The sequence below is a fragment of the Phyllobates terribilis genome, unplaced genomic scaffold (genome assembly GCF_046119375.1).
Source record: "Phyllobates terribilis strain yellow unplaced genomic scaffold, ASM4611937v1 Scaffold_5__5_contigs__length_657084704, whole genome shotgun sequence".
Taxonomy (NCBI): Eukaryota; Metazoa; Chordata; class Amphibia; order Anura; family Dendrobatidae; genus Phyllobates; species Phyllobates terribilis.
This window is the reverse complement of record NW_027362765.1, coordinates 43,686,551-43,707,398: the sequence shown is the minus strand read 5'-3', so window position 1 is coordinate 43,707,398 and position 20,848 is coordinate 43,686,551. Positions and strand designations below refer to the sequence as shown.

At 42.4% G+C, this 20,848-nt stretch overlaps 2 protein-coding genes across 2 annotated transcripts in view; both read right to left on the bottom strand.

Annotated features, from left to right (window-relative positions):
• The window catches only part of LOC141270660 (uncharacterized), a 741,199-nt gene that overhangs the window by 212,111 nt on the left and 508,240 nt on the right, over nucleotides 1-20,848 (bottom strand). The gene's annotated exons all lie outside the window — the stretch shown is intronic.
• The window catches only part of LOC141270624 (uncharacterized), an 81,336-nt gene continuing 73,934 nt past the window's right edge, over nucleotides 13,447-20,848 (bottom strand). Inside the window, exon 7 of the mRNA XM_073680696.1 lies at nucleotides 13,447-15,759. Coding sequence (XP_073536797.1) covers nucleotides 13,883-15,759 — 1,877 coding nt within the window. The 3' untranslated portion in view covers nucleotides 13,447-13,882. The remainder of the gene's footprint in view (nucleotides 15,760-20,848) is intronic.

Here is a 20,848-nt window from a genome sequence, read left to right as displayed (position 1 = left end):
GATAGTCCTACTGAATAGACTGTTAGCTGCTTTTTTCTTGCCATAATACAAATTCTAAGTAAAGAAAAACGAGTGGCCATCATTACTTTAAGAAGTGAAGGTCAGTCAGTCCGAAAAATTGGGCAAACTTTGAAAGTGTCCCCAAGTGAAGTTGCAAAAACCATCAAGCGCTACAAAGAAACTGGCTCACATGAGGACCGCCCCAGGAAAGGAGGACCAAGAGTCACCTCTGCTTCTGAGGATAAGTTTATCCGAGTCACCAGCCTCAGAATTCGCAGGTTAACAGCAGCTCAGATTAGAGACCAGGTCAATGCCACACAGAGTTCTAGCAGCAGACACATCTCTACAACAACTGTTAAGAGGAGACTTTGTGCAGCAGGCCTTCATGGTAAAATAGCTGCTAGGAAACCACTGCTAAGGACAGGCAACAAGCAGAAGAGACTTGTTTGGGCTAAAGAACACAAGGAATGGACATTAGCCCAGTGTAAATCTGTGCTTTGGTCTGATGAGTCCAAATTTGAGATCTTTGGTTCCAACCACCGAGTCTTTGTGCGACGCAGAAAAGGTGAACGGATGGACTCTAAATGCCTGGTTCCCACCGTGAAGCATGGAGGAGGGTGCTTTGCTGGTGACACTGTTGGGGATTTATTCAAAATTGAAGGCATACTGAACCAGCATGGCTTCCACAGCATCTTGCAGCGGCATGCTATTCATCCGGTTTGCATTTAGTTGGACCATCATTTATTTTTCAACAGGACAATGACCCCAAACACACCTCCAGGCTGTGTAAGGGCTATTTGACCAAGAAGGAGAGTGATGGGGTGCTACGCCAGATGACCTGGTCTCCACAGTCACCAGACCTGAACCCAATCGAGATGGTTTGGGGTGAGCTGGACCGCAGAGTGAAGGCAAAAGGGCCAACAAGTGCTAAGCATCTCTGGGAACTCCTTTAAGATTGTTGGAATACCATTTCCGGTGACTATCTCTTGAAGCTCATCAAGAGAATGCCAAGAGTGTGCAAAGCAGTCATCAAAGCAAAAGGTGGCTACTTTGAAGAACCTAGACTATAAGACATATTTTCAGTTGTTTCACACTTTTTTGTTAAGTATATAATTCCACATGTGTTAATTCATAGTTTTGATGCCTTCAGTGTGAATGTACAATTTTCATAATCATGAAAATACAGAAAAATATTTAAATGAGAAGGTGTGTCCAAACTTTTGGTCTGTACTGTATATATGTATGTCCCCATCCTGGAATATATGCCCCCCATCATGACATATGTCCCCATCCAGGTATATATGATCCCCATCCTGGTATGCATGCCCCCCCTCATCCTCATCCTGATATGCATGGCGCTACTCATCTCCATCCTGGTATGCATGGCCCCCTTCATCCCCATCTTGGTATGCATGGCCCCCCTCATCCCTATCTTGGTATGCATGGCCCCCTTTTCCCCATCCAGGTATACATGGCCCCCTCATCCCCATCCTAGTATACATGGCCCCCTCATCCCCATCCTGGTATGCATGGCCCCCTCATCCCCATCCTGGTATGCATGGCCCCCTCATCCCAATCCTGGTATGCATGCCCCCCTCATCCCAATCCTGGTATATATGACCTCCTCATCCCCATCCTCGTATGCATGGCCCTCTCATCCTTATCCAGGTATACATGACAGTTCCCCATCTCCATCCTAGTATTCATGGCCTCCCCATCCTGGTGCACATGACCTCCATAATGCTGCACACATTAAAAAAAAATAAAGGATTCTACTCACCTCCCCTCTGCTCCAGCGGGCACAGTGTTAGCCGCAGCCGCCAGCTTCCTGCAGCTGCTCAGCGATCACGTGTGCCTGCTACTAAAGAGAATGAATATTCACAGCTCCTGCCTCCGGTGACCCACACTTCCGCCGCTGCTGCCCCCCCATCCTCAGCCACAGCAACATAAGGTACATTCAGACTATAAGATGCACCCTCCACTTTCCTCCAAAATTTTGGAGGAAAAAGTGCGTCTTATAGTCCGAAAAATACGGTATTTCTCCCAGAAAATTATTGCAATTACACATTTTGTCATACATATGTTTATTTCCTGTGAGAGAAAAATGGCAAATTGGACATTGGTGCCTCCCTCCCTGCACCTGCACATCTGCAAAGACCATCAGTAACCACATCCAATTCCTTGTACCAGCGCAGTGTTCAGCTGTCCCTACCCCAGGCATTGGAACGCAAGCGTAAATACCCAGTCACCCACCCAAAGGCTCAAACACTAAACTGGCACATTTCCAGACTGCTTGCCCTAGAAATGTTGTCGTTTGGGCTTGTGGACACTGACGCTTTCCGCAACCTCATGTCCCTTGGTACTCGGTCCCCAGCCGCCACTATTTTTCCGGTGTGCTGTCCCCGCCTTACACCAGCACGTGTCCCATAACATCGCTTGTGCTCTGACCAATGCAGTTACTGGGAAGGCGCACTTAACAAGTGACACGTAGACAAGTTCTTGTGGCCAGGGACACTACATTTCCCTGATGGCACCCTTGGTGAACCTTGTGGAGGCCGGGACTGGGTCAGACTCAGAGATGGCACAAGTGCTACCAACGACATAAGGGTTTCCTCCACCTCTTGCACCAATTCCTGCACTACCTCATCCTCCATCTCTGAATTGTCATGTTGGAGCACGTCCATATCAGTCGCAAGCTGGAAGCACTGCAGCACTGCCTCGGTGAGCCGGTAACAGGTTCTGCTGAAACTAATTTGTTTAGGTGACAAATAGCACACTGCCGCAGAACTGTGGAAAGGTATAACAGACCAGACAGATCTGTGGTTCTTGCTGCTGAACCTACAACCAGGCATGGTCATGTGTGATAATGGTCGTAACCTGATGGCGGCACTGAAACTTGGCAAGCTTGCACACAAACCATGCCTGGCCCACGTGCTCAACTTTGTGGGTCAGCTGTTTCTGAAAAACAACCATATTTGCCAGGGCTATTTGTGAAGGTACACAGCGTGTGCACCAATTTTGGGCAAGTCAGATACAGCTGCCACTGGTCTGGCAGTGTTGCAACAGCGCTTGCAAGTGTCGGCTTACCAACGACTGGTGGGCGACGTGACCACGCGCTGGAATTCCACATTGCTTAGTTTGGCAAGGCTTTGTGAGCAGCAGAGGGCAGTAGTTGAATACTAGCAATAACATGCCTGTTGGTATTCCGGTCAACATCCGCACAATCGACGAGTGGGCATAGACGTCTGACATCTGTGAGGTTCTACAAAATTTTGAGGAATCAGCCAAGATGGTGAGCAGTGATGACGCCATAATCAGTGTAACCATTCCGCTTCTGTGTCTACTCAAACGCTCGCTGCTCACAATTAAAGAGGAAGCATGTGGACCAGATGGAGATAGAGGAAGAAAGTACACAGGGTGATAGTACCAAGCCCAGCATCATCTCTTCTTCTCAGCGCAGACTGGGTGATAATGGAGGAGGAACAGGAGATGGTTCCTTGCGCTACAGAGGGTACTACCCACACCAGTTTCATCCCGTCTGTTGAGAGTGGATGGGCTGAAGAGGATGAGTAGATGGAGGAGGAGGAGAGTCGTTCTCCTGGTGGGGCAAAAGAAGTCTTGCCTGTTGGAAGTGTGGCACACATGGCTGACTTCATGTCCTGATGCCTTTCCCGTGACCCTTGTGTTATACGCATTTTGGCCAACGCTGATTACTGGGTGTTCACCTTTCTCGACCCACACTACAAGGAGAACTTTCCATCTTCCCTTCCTGCGACGGAGAAAGCTAGTAAAATGGGGCAATACCAGAAGGCCAGAGTTGAACAATTAGTACAAAAATTCTCATCTGACAGCTCTGGTGGCAGAGGTCATAGATCCTTGGGCAACCAAGTAGAAGAGAGATGAGGGAGACACACACCAGGTCAAACCAAGGCAGGGGAACACTATCAAAGGTCTGGGACAGTTTCATTAAACCCTCCCAGCAGCTAGGACGTTGCTCGGGGTAGACGAGGGAAAAGTTTTGGAAGATGGTGAAGGACCGTATCAATGCCCTCTGTGCCATACAACTATTGGGTTTCCAAGCTAGACATGTGGCATGAACCATCCCTCTATGCTTTAGAAGTTCTGATCTGCCCTGCCACTAGCGTTTTGTCAGCGTGGGTTTTTAGTGCTGCCGGGTGTATAATAACTGATAGGCGCTTCCGGCTGTCAACTGAAAATGTTGACAGGTTGACTCTTATCAAAATGAACAAAGCCTGGTTGGCCCACACTTCTCAACCCCACCGGATGGCAACAGCGTAACTTAAAGCCAATTCAAATGCTCCTTTTTTTCTAGTGTACTCCCATGCACTCCTTCCCACCCAAAAAAGGGTATACAGTTCATGGTTTCTTCTTTTTCTTGTCCTCCTCAATCATATTAACAGGGTCATCAGGCGGCCCCTACTCAAAATCTTTATAGGGTCATCAGGTGGCCCCCACTCAAACCTTTATAGAGTCATCAGGCGGACCTCACTCCCAATCTTTACAGGTTCATCAGGCGGCTCTCATTCTAAATTTTTATATGATCATTGTACGGCTCTCATTTAACATTTTTACAGGGTCATCAGGCAGCCCTCACTCAAAATGAACAGGGCCTGGATTGGCCCAGACTTCTCAACCCCCCACCGGATGACAAGGGAACAGAAAGCCAGTTCAAATGTAAGGTCATTATGCGGCCCTCACTCAAAATGTTTGGAGGACTATTATGGGTCACTCTCCCAATTTTTAGAAGGTCTTTATGTGTCACTCTCTCCAAATTTTTAGAGGATCATTATGAGTCACTCTCTCCAAATTTTTAGAGGGCCATTATGCATCGCTCTCTCCCGATTTTTAGAGGGTCTTTAGTCGTCATTTTCTACAAATTTTTAGAAGGTCATTATGCGTCACTCTCTCCAAATTTTTAAAGGATCATTATGAGTCACTCTCTTCAAATTTTTAGAGGGGTCATTATGCGTCACTCTATCCTAATTTTTTGAGCGCCATTATGCAGTACCTCTGGGTGAGGTACTGCACCTCACTCAGAGGTGTGGCATCTCCTTCTTCAGGTAAGGATGGAGTACTGCCCCGGGACCCCAACACCTGCACTCAACACTACACTACTCCAGGTAGGCTGGAAGGGCATTATGCACGTCTTCTGCTGCCCTGTCCCTGGCTGGAGTGAGGGGAACCAAAGAGAGGGGGAACCAGTAGTGGGTGTGGGTGGAGGACGTAGACCAGAGGAGCACTTGAATAGTAGATATATAAAGAGGAGCCATCTTAGTTAGTGAGGGTTGTTCAGTCAGTGAGTAGTTAGGAGAGGAGGGGAGCAGAGTCTCTTCAGGAGCTCTGCTCCATAATTGGGGCCTAGTAAGAGAGACCCAGGAGGGGAGCAGAGGAGAAAGGCTCCGGTAACAGAAGGGATCCCAGGGGGTACGGTGAGTGCAGGACGTTTCCAATCGAAGTGCTCTCCTTCACTAGCTGAATCATCTCTGTGATCGGCTTAGTACGTTTTTTTGGTTATTCCTTTTTATTTTATATAACTTTATATGCTGTATTTTGTCCCCTTTGTAAAATCTTTTGTATATTTTTTTTCATAAACACTATGGTTCTGGATCAAATATAAAATGTAATAGTTCTGTTCCTTTTGTTTTGTAAACCGTGCCCCGAAGGCATACGCCAACAGAAATCAGGCGTCTAATCAGCCTGTATAGAAAAACAACTAGTGGTGGCAGCTAATAATCTATCTTGGGTTATTGTGGAGTTAGCAGAGACCGTACCGGGGGTATATACATATATTCCATGCGTTGGAAAGGGCAGGGTATATACCATATGCTTACTGTTAGTTTCCCAATAACTGGCCTATTAGTGGAAACAGCCTGCGGCCTCCTCCGTTATTCATTGGTTAATTGCGTAATTGTCCAGATGATAGGGGGCAGCAGATAGCTGTTCGTGACCAAAAGATCACAGCTGGTGGACCTGTGCGACCTCCCGGGCTGTGATATTGTGACAATGTGCATCACATTTACCCAGTGGTTGCATGGGAAGAGGCAATTTATGTCTTTTACAGACCAATGATCTGGGGAGAGCAAACCGATCACACTACCAGTTGCTATTTCTGTATGGTGCCCCCCATTAGGAGAAAAGTTTCCAGGAAGAAGTGGACTTTACAGAATCCAAACTTTCCATCTGCAATACACCCAGTACCACATACAGAAGAACTACCGGTTCCACAAGCACCAGAAACATTTTCAGTTGAGTCAAGTGAGTAAGAAGAGGGTGCTTGTTGTCATGAAGCATCTTCCTCTTATGACCCAGACTTTCTGTCAGCAACCTCAACTGAATCACACCTTATAACACAAAGTGAACTGAAGGATCTTGTTAGAGATTTGGATCTGCCCAAGAGTAAGGCTAAGCTCTTAGGTTTCAGGATACAGCTTGCTGTTATGAAGCATCTTACTCTCGCAACCCAGACTTTCTGTTCTGCAACCGTGGCATGAATCAACATCAACAGTTTAATGTAAACTCTGAAGAGAAGTCACAATCCAGAAAAATGGAGGCTCTTCTTCGATTCGTCAAAATAAGCCTAAAAGCTGTCTTGCTGCATAATGGAAATGCACTACCTTCAATTCCAGTTGGTTTTGCAGTTGAGGAGCCTGAACTATCACCAATATCTTTGGCCCCTCTGTGGGGACTTAAAGGTGGTTGCCCTCTTTCTTCGTCTCCAGGTGGATACACAAAGTACTGCTGCTTTCTGTTTGAGTGGGATAGTCATGCAAAAGAATAATCACAACAAAAGAGACTGACTTCTCTGACATGCACTTTAGCCAGGGAGTAAAAATGTCCTGCATCCAGCACTTGTTGACCCACATAAGATTTTGTTACTACCATTGCATATCAAGTTGGGCCTAATGACAAACTTTGTAATGGCAGTGGATAAAAATGCAAAAGCTTTCAAGTAACTCATTGATAAATGTCCAAGTTAGAGTAAAACAAAGATAAAGGAAGGAGTCTTTATTGGACCTCAGATTCATAAGCTTGTTCAAGATGAGAAGTTCCTAGGCTTATTGCAGGGCAAGGAAAAGGCTGCATAGGTAGCATTTCCATTAGTGGTAAGTTTTTGGACAACTCAAGAGCAGATAATTATGAAGAGTTGGTGGAAAATCTCCTCAAAACATATAAGGATCTTGGCTGTATCATGTCCTTAAAGATTCATTTCTTACATTCGCATCTAGACTTTTTTCCACCAAACTGCGGAGCAATGAGCACGGTGGGAGATTTCACCAAGATATTATGGCTATGGAGAAAATATAACAAGGAGAATGGAATCAATTAATGCTTGCAGATTACTGTTAGACAATTGTAAGAGATGATCTGATGCAGGAGTACAAGAGACAAGCAGAAAATAATTGCCACTGATTGAGGAAATGTTGTCATGCAATTTCAGTAACTGTTTATAATTCGCAATAGTGTTTAGATGTTTTAGCTATTTAAATTGTTGCTAAGTGTCCTCTAAATAAATATCATAAAATTGGCATAACAAAATATTCCGCATCTTTATATTTGCAAAAATAATAATGGTTCAAAGTACTGGAATTTTATGCATTAAATATACATATATATAACAGCAGGAATGTGAGAAGTAACTATTAAATACTAACTTTTATTAGTGTTAATTAAAAAATATGTTTGCCACAGTTAAAATTAGATTTTGTTTGCAGCTCTGGAGCTAGCATCTCTGGTGTTGGGACCAACTTTTCCAAACTGCAAAGTGTATCTCTCTCCTACTATAAGAAAGGCTCTAGATATATAAACTCAAAATGTGAGCCCATTATAAGCCCTCCTCTGCTGATGGCAAAAATTTGGAGGTACTCAAAAAATATATGCAATAGAAGGGGGTCAAAGAATCAAAAAACTTAAGATTGTATTAGTTTTGATATGATGGAAATTAACCTCTGTACCCCTCTATGCTTATATTAAACATAAATACAAATGTAACCAACCTAGTAATGGAGACGATTTTAGTGAGTTGTCAACAGTCAACCTTTCCCTCTCATAGGGGACTCTCGGGTCTCAATAGTTGGCCTAGATCTCAATAATGGACATTGTTAACAACAAGTACAGTAAATTGACAGTGATCAACAAGTACCCAATGGTTAACCGTTACATATAAATGATGAGTGCATCACATAGCAAATGAAATCAGGTCTCACTCATTTTGTAGATAGATGAAGGCGGAGTCAGTGTGAAGGAAGGATCCTTGTTTCCATATTTCCCTCAATAACTGGCCCTATGGACCCATTGACTCCCGCCCTTACAAGGGCAGTCCACAGCTGACTCTGTGGCACAAATAGGCCCTTACCCTTCCTCTATAAGCCTTCCAACACGTTTCCTCTGCTAGGATTCATCAGAGGATTTGCTTCTATCAAAGAAATATTTTCAGGGCATCCAGACTCATGCCATATATGAGTAATCTATGCTAACAGTTCATTCTAGCATTCCATGCTTTCACCTAGGGTAAAACCTCTCAAATGAGACCTCTTTATATAACCAGACATCTTATCAGGTCCTCCCGTGTAGTTCTGGGCTGATTAATCACATTTCTCAGAATCATCCTTACCCCATGAGGTGAGATCTTGCATGGAGCCCCAGACCGAGGAAGATTGACAGTCATCTTGTGTTTCTTGTATCTTCTAATAATTTTGCCAACAGTTGTTGCCTTCTCACCAAACTGCTTGCCTATAGTCCTGCAGCCCATCCCAGCCTTGTGCAGGTCTACAATTTTGTCCCTGGTGTCCTTAGTTTTTTTGTCTTGGCCATGGTGGAGAGGCTGGAGTGTGATTGTGTGGACAGATGTCTTTTATACAGGTAATGAGTTCAAACAGGTGCAATTAATACAGGTAATGAGTGCAGAGTACGAGGGCTTCTTAAAGAAAAACTAACAAGTCTGTGAGAGCCAGAATTCTTGCTGGTTGGGAGATGATCAAATACTTACTGTATTTCATGCAATAAAATGCAATTTAATTATTTAAAAATCATACAATGTGATTTTCTGATTTTTTTTACTTTTAGATTTTGTCTCTCACACCTGAAGTGTACCTATGATAAAAATTGACCTCTCCATTCATTGTAGGTGGGAAAACTTGCAAAATCGGCAGTGTATGAAATACTTATTTTCCCCACTGTATATTTATGTGTCTATTAAGCTAACCATACTGAGTATCTCTCATGCTGTGTAAACCACTGAAGCGTATAGAGAGGCTCCGCCTTTAAAAGCTGTAGATTTCCTGTCCTTGGGGGCAGATCCTCTCTCTCCATGGTGCTGTCGTGGGTTCTGGAAAATCTAATTACCAGTAAGTAATTATCACTTTCGCAACTGGAGCTTCCCTGCATAGAAATTAATCATGTGACCCTAGAGTGCAATATAAAATCAAGTGATCAAGTTTCATATTTATCAGTTTTATCAAAAATAGAGGGGTCCCCACTTTTTTTTTTTTAATAATTTAAAAAAACAACGTGGGGTTTCTCCCATTTTTGATGACCAGCCAAGCTAAAGCAAACAGCTGGGGGCGGGTATTCTCAGGTTGGGAAGGGGCCATGGATATTGTCCCTTCCCAGCCTAAAAATAGCATTCCGCAGCCACCCCAAAAAAGGCGCATCCATTTCTGGAACTTTGCCCGGATGTTCTCACTTGCTTTGGTGCGTTGACAAGCGGGGTAATATTTTGGGGTTGATGTCAGCTGTTTTATGTTCGCTGACATCAAGCCCAGGGGTTAGTAGCGGAGAGACAACTATCAGACACCCCTATTACTAACCCCGTAGTGAAAATGATTAAAGACACACAGAGAAAAGTCCTTCAATTGCAAAAAAAAACACTCCCCCACAATAACCCTCTTTTACCCATTTAGTAACCGAAAAATAAAAAAAATCAACATAATCCTCACCTGTCCGCTGCAAATCCATAATGCTGCTGTCCCATGATGAGTCCCAATTCTGCTACATCTAGATGCATTGCTAAGCGGTGACATAAGTAATGTGACCGCTCAGTTTGGCATCCAGATTACACTGAGCTGAGAGTGAGAACGCGGCTGCGTGTGACCGGTGGTGACGTCATTAAGTTACCGCCAGTCACAGACAGCGATTCTCACGCTTACCTCACTGTGTTCTGGCTGGTGTCGTGAGAAGTCGCATTACTGATTTGACTGCTCACAAAAGCATCCGGATCATCGTGGGACATCCGCATTATGGATTTGTGGCGGACAGGTGGGGATCACTTTGATCTTTTATTTTTTGGTTAATAAATGGGTAAAAGAGGGTTACTTTATTTTTTTTTGATCAGTGCCGGTGTTTCCTGTGCTGTCACACAGCTGACAGCGTGTAAATTGCCAGATGTTCAGGCCCCCCATTCATTTGAACCCAACGGAACCGAACATCCACGGGTCCGCCCATCCCTATTAATAAATACTCTTGGACATAACATGAACAAAATAAAACGTGATAAAAAAGTATGTATATGGACAAGTATGTTGTATACGAACCTCTGAATTGGAAAGTGCTGCAGAATATGTTGGCGCTATATAAACAAAGATTATTGTTATGTGAAACAGAGATCCAACCCACCCAGGAACCATGTTAACAACCATATAGCAAATCTATCATAGATACAGTATGTACTAAAAAACCCCAGATGTAAACAGTGGCTTAAAAAAGAAGAGAAAATGAGAATAAATAGACGAAACCTGGGAGGACCTAGACTGGTACCCCAAGAGTAAGCTTCTTCCAGGGGGTACTGTCCTACATGCCCGATTAGCCAGGTCCACTATTTCAAACATTATCAACCTTTTTGGGCTTTCTCATGCAGCAAGGTTGATATTATACCGAAAATCATATGACAGAGTAAAAACATCAAATGAAAGGAATTCAGTGGATATTAACAGCTTAACAACAAAAGGGGTGTCCAAGCATAGAATCCATTGTTCGTTCGCACAAGTAGGATAGAATAGTAAACCACCAGTTCCAAGCCATTGTTGTCTAAGGGCTCATTCAGTTTTTCCCGTACGAGAGCTATCCATGATTGTCGGGGGGTAGCACTCGGACCTATTATAGTTTGTGGGGTAATTCACATGCCCCATTTTTTTCCTTGGACGTAATGGTCCACACAAAAGCAGTGATTTGTCTGACAAGGATCAGAATTTCGGATCAAACTCACCAATGCTAGCCTATGGAACTGTGAAAACATCGGAAAGCAATTGGATGCCATGCATGCACTGTCGCTCTTTAATAATAATAATAATAATTTTTATTTATATAGCACCAACATATTCCGCAGCACTTTACAATTCAGAGGTTCCTATATAACAGTCATAAGTAACAGTTAAAAATACCGTATTTTGCAAATTATAAGACGCACCCCAAATTTTGGGGTGCAAAATAGGAAAAAATGTTTTTTCTAAATAAAATGGTGCACCTTATAACCCTGTTTACCTGGGGGGCAGCGGTGGTGGAGCGGGGGACACAAATACTGGAGATTGGCGGTAGCGGGGCGATGCTGCGTGCCCCGGTTTGTTCGCAGGGCGATGCTGCGGCCCTGTCCTCAGGAATCGGCGGTGAGCAGAGGCAAGGTTCCCTATCCCGTACATTGTATATAGCGCTGTGCTTCGGTAAAATGGCCGCCTGAGCATGCGCAGATCGAGATCTGCGCATGCTCCGGCGGACATTTTGCTGAAGCACAGCGCTATGTACGGAATAGGGAACCTTTCCTCCTGCTCACCACAGCGGGCCCGTAGCAACGCCCTGCTACTGCCGCAGCTGCCACCAACCTCTGGGACCCCGATCCAACGCCCCCCCCCCAGGTAAAATCGTAAGTTCGCATTATAAGACTCATCCCCTTTTTCCTCCCAAATTTGGGGGGGAAAAAGTGTGTCTTTTAATCTGAAAAGTACGGTAATACAATAATTAAAAGCAACAGTAATGATGACCCTGCTTGTTAGAGCTTACAATCTACAATGAGGTGGGGGGGTTCACACAAAGTACAGGTGCTTATTTATAATGATGGTACAGGTGCTTACTTATAATGATGGTGGAGTTTGATGGAGAATTATGTATGGAGAAATAGTGAATGGGCTATATATAAAAGGACTTTGATTAGGGAACGTGATAGGCGACCCCAAACAGATGTGTTTTAGGGAGCGCCTAAAAGTGTGTAAGTTTTGATTAGTCCTAATTTCTTGGGGAAGAGCATTCCAAAGAATAGGTGCAGCTCGGGAGAAGTATTGGAGCCGAGAGTGGGAGATATGGGTTAGTGCGGATGTTAGTCAAAAATCGCTTGAGGAGCGTAGAGAATGGGTAGGCCGATAAACAAATGAGGGAGCTGGGAGATGTAGGGGGGTGCTGCACTGTGGAGAGCTTTGTGGGTGAGAACAAGAAGTTTAAATTGAATCCTACAATGTATGGGCAGCCAGTGCTAGATGGGAAGATACCAGAAGAGAGGGAGAGATTGAAGATTTTATTTAGGTGAGTAGTGATGACTGGAGAGAGAGACTGGAGTAGGTGTGAGGGAATGAGGTCAGTAGTGCATGTAGTAGAACGAGAAGAAGAGAGGAGCTTGGAGACGACTTCTTCTGTGACTGGGTCAAATGTGGAGAGTGATCCAGTGGAGATGTGGGGGAGGAATGGGAGTTATGGAACTTGGTGGATGGGAGCTGATTTCCTGATGGCTGGTGTCTATATTCTCTGTGAAGTAGGAGGCCAGATTCTCAGCACAAATGTCCATGATAGGGGCCTGTGCTTTAGCACTGAGGAGGGAGTGAAAGGTGTCGAAGAGGTTTTTTTGGGTTGTTGGATAGTGAGGAGATCAGGGTGGTGAAATAGGTCTGTTTGGCGAGGTGAAGGACAGAGTTATAGGTTCTTAACATAAATTTATAGTGGAGTTTTCCTCCAGTCGTTCAGCACTCCTAGAGCATCGCTGGAGAAATCGGGTTTGCAGTGTGAGGCTGTTTTACTCTGTGGTTGGAGGTTCTAAGGGTGAGGGGTGCTACTTGGTCCAAGGTGCTGCTGAGAGTGTCGTTATAGTGATTTACAGCCAGATCAGGACAGGAAAAAGAGGAGATTGGGGACAGTGATGAGTGAAGGGAGTCTGTAAGTGTATAAGGACTAATGGCTTGTAGATTTCTGATTGTGTGATAGGTAGGAGTGTGCTGGGGAGGGCGAGGATTTGTGAGCGTTAAGGAGAGAATGTTATGGTCAGAGAGGGGAATTAATTACTTTTTCATGTATTGTTTAATATAAGAAGCTTGAGAAACCGGTCAATATTTTTTATACTGTTTTTTTTGCATACAAGAAACATCAATGTCGCCTGAATGAGAAATGAAAGAAGTAAACAGATTCAATTTCTTGCCACATTTGCGAGAAGATATCCAGTCTGCATGGGACAATATTACTGAATTTCAATTTTTTGTGATAAGAAATTGCTGCACTTAGAAAGGCCATAGGAGGTCCAATGTACTAATAGATGGGTGTCTCTAATAAAGTGCCCACTCAGTTTATAGATGCTTTATTTCCATAGTTTGCTTTTTGATAACAGATGTTTACTGGTAATTGCTTACATTTATTAGTCATCATTTAGTGCTTTAAATTGTTTTCTATTTCTCTTGTATGACGACATGTGAATTTACATTGAGTGTAACTCATACAGTTTGCCAAGTAAATTACTTAAAAGAAATTGTCTACCTACCCATGTGATTTCTCTGAGCAAAAAAGTTAAATATGTAAGAAAATTTTCCCCACATTCTGAAAATGAAAATTACTTCTCCCCTGCGTGATTTCTCCGATCTAGATTTGATGCGTTTGTAAAACATTTCCCACATTCTGATCAGAAAAAGGGCTTCTCCCCTGTGTGAATTCTCAGATGTCTAGTAAGAGTTGTTTTCCGATTAAAACATTTTCCACATTCTGAACAGGAATATGGTTTCTCCCCTGTGTGAATCTTTTCATGCAAGACTAAAACGGATTTGTACTTAAAACATTTCCCACATACTGAACATGAAAATGGCTTCTCCCCTGTATGAATTGTCTGATGTTTAGCAAGATCAGATTTTGAAGAAAAGCATTTCCCACATTCTGAACATGAAAATGGCTTCTCCCCTGTATGAATTCTCTGATGTCTAACAAGATCTGATTTCTCTGTAAAACATTTCCCACATTCTAAACATGAAAATGGCTTCTCCCCTGTGTGAATTTTCAGATGTGTAGCAAGAGTTGTTTTCCGATTAAAACATTTTCCACATACTAAACATGAAAATGGTTTCTCCCCCGTGTGAATCTTTTCATGCAAGACTAAAACTGATTTGTGCTTAAAACATTTCCCACATACTGAACATGAAAATGTCTTCTCCCGTGTGTGAATTGTCTGATGTTTAGTAAGATCAGATTTTGAATAAAAGCATTTTCTACACTCCAAACATGAAAATGGCTTCTCCCCTGTGTGAATTCTCTGATGTCTAACAAGATCTGATTTCTCTGTAAAACATTTCCCACATTCTGAACATGAAAATGGCTTCTCTCCTGTGTGAATTTTCAGATGTGAAGCAAGATTCGTTTTCCAATTAAAACATTTTCCACATTCTGAACAAGAAAATGGTTTCTCCTCTGTGTGAAATCTCTGATGAGTAACAAGATGTGATTTCATTGTAAAACATTTCCCACATTCTGAACATGAAAATGGCTTCTCCCCTGTGTGAATTCTAAGATGTATAGCAAGATTTGTTTTCCGATTGAAATATTTCCCACACTCTGAACATGAAAATGGCTTCACCCCTGTGTGAATTCGCTGATGTTTAGAAAGGTCAGATTTCGTAGAACAACATTTACCACATTCCAAACATGAAAATGGCTTCTCCCCTGTGTGAATTTTCTGATGCCTAGCAAGAGTTGATTTGTCTGCAAAACATTGTTCACATTCTGAACATGAAAATGGCTTCTCACCTGTGTGAATTCTCTGATGTTTAGTAAGATCATATTTCGTTGTACAACATTTTCCACATTCTGAACATGAAAATGGATTCTCACCTGTGTGAATTCTCTGATGTTTAGTAAGATCACATTTTGTTGCATAACATTTCCCACATTGTGAACATGAAAATGGCTTCTCCCCTGTGTGAATTCTCAGATGTCTAGCAAGATTTGTTTTCCGATTGAAATATTTCCCACACTCTGAACATGAAAATGGCTTCACCCCAGTGTGAATTTGCTGATGTTTAGTAAGATCATATTTCGTAGAACAACATTTCCCACATTGTAAACATGAAAATGGCTTCTCCCCTGTGTGAATTTTCTGATGCCTAGCAAGAGTTGATTTGTCTGCAAAACATTTCCCACATTCTGAACATGAAAATGGCTTCTCCCCTGTGTGAATTCTTTGATGTTTAGTAAAATCATATTTTGTTATACAACATTTTCCACATTCTGAGCATGAAAATGGCTCCTTCCCACTGTGAATTCTCTGATGTTTAGTAAGATTAGATATTGTTGCATAACATTTCCCACATTCTGAACATGAAAATGGCTTCTTTCTTCTGTGTGCCCTTTGATTTTCTTCATCCCTTTTGCTATATTTTACTTGCTTAAGAATGACTGGAGGTATGTCTGGTATAATAGGATGCTCTTCAAAGATATCAGGTGTGATATTACGATCATTTGCATTAAAGTCTGAAAGTATCAGATATTTCTCTGAGATCATGGTCCAGTTATCTGCCAAAAAAAAATTTAAATTTATATATTTTTTCAATAGACATTAAATCATTACTAGAAATTGATCTTGGCTGGCTCCTTAACTGCTTCCTGCCTGATTTCTGTGTGTGGCCTGCATAATTTTTTATTTGATAAACTGTAAAATGCCAGTCAGTGACTAATTCCTGTGTCCCAGGAACTCCCTGCAGTGAAGTCTAAACCACAGTTAAAGGGGGACTACCAGGCATTCCTTGCACTGTCGGTTTCAGCCAGCATTGGGCTTTCCACAGTTTGCATCACCTTGCTGGTAAGCATAATCATAACAGAAGAACTAATCAATGCCATTGAAGGGGATGTTGCCTTTTAAATAAAATATGTCAATCGCTGCATTTTGCTATAGAAACGAAGTGTGATGGACTCACCTTTCTTGGGTCCACCAGCGAGTCTCTGCCAACTGCTCCCAATGTCTGCCATTGACTGCGGTGTTGACCTTGGGAGCAGTGGCAGAGACTTACCACAATATGTCAGACTGACCCCAAGCCTCAATATTGAAATTGCAAAACCCAAAAGGAAAAGTTGTGGAATCATGGAAATCATAGGATCAAAAAACTTGTTAGCAATATGGAAATAAAATGGAAACAAAATTTTCACATCTCCATCTTTTCAGTATCGAGTATGAGCAGCTTATGCAAAAATACACTTGCTCGCTTTGGTTGCTATCAATGAGGTTACTAATGGTTGTCTTAGGAATGTACTGACACACTGAATGCACATGGGCAAGAAAATCCTCAAAATCTTCTACTGGCAGCTCCCTTTGCAAATGATAACTGAGCAACAATGTGGGGAAAAAAAGTCAATCCAGGCAATTCTCAAATCTCCCAGACACCTTACTAATAGATAGCGTAGATCAGCACATTGTGAGGATTAAAACATAACCTTTAATCAAGATATTCAATAAGATATAGGTAGACACACAATAAAATTACCCGTAAAGAGCAGGTAAAAAACGAAAATGAATCCAATCCACATAACAAATAAACATAGGACACGACTCGTCACTAGTGTCACAAAATTTCATTCAGCAAAAGGTGACAGACTTCCATCTTGCAAAGATCAGTCCATTCCCATTAGTGGAGCTTGGTAATTGCTCTATTGTGCCCTGTTGAACCTACAATGGCCCTTTTCACCCCAAGACTCCTGCCTTAACAAGGGAAGTCCACAGCTTGCCCTATGCAAAAACAATCTTACAATTGCCCTACATGCCTCCCGACGCGTTTCATCCTTTCAGGATCATCAGGACATTACATTTGGACCCTGAAATAGATCTTTCCTCGAAAGACACACAAACTTCCAATAACAAAAGCAGGAGTAAAGATCAACATGGTAGGAACAAAAGTAGGGGTACGGATTAACATAGGGGTAAGGATAGGTATCAATCCAATCAAGGATCACATTATTTAGAACCTTCATAACCGCTACAGAATCGACTGGGCCCTGTAAAGGACACAGAATCTGACGTAAATCTACAGGTTATTAATATATCATCTCATCATTTGAATGAAACCGAAATGTTGGTTCTGAGGAAGGGCCGAGACCTTTTTGAATCCAGAAAAGTTCTCAACCTACTTGCTCTCAAACTAAAGTGGTGGAAACATTTTTCTAAACATGATAAACAATTATGTAATGAGCTAGATATTCCCACAAGTATGTTGGCTGATTGTAAGATTATTGAACAGTCTAGGTGAATCTGGCCCCAACCTTACAGGTATAGGCCCATTCACTGGGCTAAGAAATAAAAGCACTAAAATGCCACCACCTCAAATTGTCTGCATAATAGAGGTCTTTGTTATTGTTGTTTTCAGAGACTTTAACTCCCTAAAGAACTCGCATACCTATTTGACATACTGTGATGGCCGAAAGTGTTGGCACCCTTGAAATTGTTCTGGAAAATGAAGTATTTCTCCCAGAAAATTATTGCAATTACATGTGTTTTTATACACGTTTATTTCTTTTGTGTGTATTGGAACAACACAAAAAAACACAGATAAAAAAGGCAAATTGGACATAATTTCACACAAAACTATGAAAACGGCCAGCACAAAATTGTTGGCACCCTCAACTTAATATTTGGTTGCATACCCTTTGTAATAAATAACAGGAATCAATCACTTCCTATAACCATCAAAAGTTTCTTGCACCTCTGAACTGTAATTTTGGACCACTCTTCTTTTGCAAATGGCTCCATCCAGATGAAGGGTGCGTTTTCCCAACAGCAATTTTAAGATCTCTGGACTCATTGCTGGCCACTTCAGAACTCTCCAGCGCTTTGTTTCCATCCGTTTCTGGGTGCTTTTTGAAGTATGTTTGGGGTTATTGTCCTGCTGGAAGACCCAAGAACTAGGGCACAAACCCAGCTTTCTGATACTGGGCACTACATTGCGACCCCAAATAGTTGGGTAACCTTCACATTTCATGATGCCCTGCAAACAGTGCCAGAGGCAGCAAAACAACCCCAAAACATCTTTGAACCTCCACCATATTTGACTGTTGGTACTGTGATATTTACTTTTTTAGTAAACAGTTGAATGATGTGCTTTACCAAAAAGCTCTATCTTGGTCTCATCTGTCCACCAGACGCTTTCCCAGAAGGATTTTGGCCTGCTTACTTACATTTTGGCAAACTGCAGTCTAGCTTTTTTATGTCTCTGTGTCAGCAGTGGGGTTGAGGATTCTCCTGCCATAGCGTTTAATTTCATTCAAATCTTGATGGATAGTAAGCGCTGGCACTGATGCACCCTGAGCCTGCATGACAGCTTGAATTTCTTTGGAACTTGATTGTGGCTGCTTATCCACCATCCGCACTATCCAGCATTGCAACCTTTCATCAATTTTTTTCTGTCATCCACATCTAGGGAGATTAGATACAGTGCCATGGAGATCTCTGGAGAAGGACTTGTATCCTTGAGATTGTTGATATTGTTCAACAATTTTGGTTCTCAAGTCTTCAGACAGTTCTCTTCTCCTCTTTCTGTTCTCCATACTTAGTGCGCAATGCAAATGCAAAGATTGAGTAAACTTCTCCACTTTTATCTGGTTTCAGGTGTGATTTTCATATTGCCCACACCTGTTGCTTGCCACAGGGGAGTATGAATGAGCATCAAATATTTGAAATAAAGTTGTTTACCCACAATTTTTGAAAGGTGCCAACAATTTTGTCTGACCCATTTTTTGGGGATGTGTGTGAAATTATATCCAATTTGCCTTTTTTTCTGTGTCGTTCCAATGCACCCAAAGGAAATATACATGTGTATAACAAAACATGAGTAATTGCAATAATTTTCTGGGAGAGATTCTTCATTTTCTGTAACAACTTCAAGGGTGCCATCACTTTCGGCCATGAGTGTATAACTGCAGCAAAGAGAAGGTACAGGCGATTAGGGGTCTGAAGCAGGATTGCCATATTGTGATCAAATCATCTGATAAAAGGTCGCAATGTGGTGATCCTTGACTCGGACCACAATGGCAAGATTTGCTTTGACCTCCTACAGAACAAAGACAGGTATGTGGTTTTACATCAAAACCCCACTAAGATTTTTCTGAGAGAAAGTAAAAAGATTTTGGATAGTGGTCTGCAGGTCAAGGTGACTGACAAGAACGAGTATGATTTTCTGTTACCCCAGAACCCTATCACGGTCACCTTTTATAGTCTCCCTAAAATTCACAAGGCTTAGAACCATCAAAGGGGAGATCAATTGTCTCAGGAGTTAACAGCCTCTGTCAGAACTTGGGTCAATATCTGGACCAAAATCTAAGACCCTTTGTCTCGGCCCTGAAGTCCAATACAAGGGACACCACGGATTTTCTGGAGAATATCTCAGCAGACTCAGGGAGCCTCTTGGTTATCATCAATACCCCACAATATTGGACTGCAGGCCGTGAAGTACTTCTTGTCTATGAGAGTCTGCCACTATCAGGTAAATAAATTCCTTCTCAAAGTGTTGGAATTCTGTCTTAGAAAAAAAAAATTGAAGGGCGGGTGGGGGTGGTTTGATAATGTGTACTACCAACAACTCTGGGGACTGCTATGGGGAGCCCTTGTGCCCCCACTTATGCCAACTTGTTCCTGGGCTGGTGGAAGGAAACCATAATATTTGCTGATGACAGAGAGCCAGGTATTGAGAAGATTGAAATATGGGCCAGTTATATCTACGATGCCTTTTTAATATAACAGGGAAAAGCGGAGGATCTAACCCCATTTGTCACTAGACTTAACATTAATCCCATAGGCTTGCGTTTTACCTTTGAATACAATTGTACAAGTCGGCCTTTTCTAGATGTCTTGATTAGAAAGACTGAGGGGGGCTCACTGGTAACTTGTACCCATAGGAAACCAATATTCACCAATTCCCTCCTAAGGTGGGAGAGCAATCACCCCAAACAATGTGCTGATCTACGCTATCCATTAACTACTGACAACCAATGACATCTCAGATGTGCTCGATGGAACAGAAGTCCAGAGACGCTGCAGGACATAGGAGCACGTTTAGGCCACGTAGGCTGCTCACGGTTTCTGCGATACTTTTGAGAATTGTTTCCACAATCAAAGCAATGTATTGCCGAGCTATTAGTGTACATGGAATGAAGATTAGAGGGGTCTGGCTACCGTACATCATGTAACCCTAATCCATAATTCCAGGAGTTTCACCACTGTGAGGTTCCCTCTTTAAGGCTTCTTCATGGCATGGCACACATAGTCTCCAGACCAATCTCTGGCTACCATTGCATCCAAGACAAAAACTGGAGTCATCACTGAAGAGAACAAACCTCCATTCTAGCTTCCATTGCCATCTTGTTCTGCACCTTGATAGCCAGTGGTTTACTGGCTTATAAAAATTCAGAACTTTGTAAAAAATAAAAAAAAGTGGTTGTATAGTTTACCTGAAAAGTTAATCAATGCTATATTGTAATAGATCTGCTTTTTAAGGACGTGGGGATACAAAATATGCCTACTTTTTACATTTCTTTTTGTTTTACAAAAAGGAGAGTGACTGAGGGTTTTTTTTTACACTCTTAAAAAAACTTTTTTTAAAGTTACTTTTGGTTTATTTTT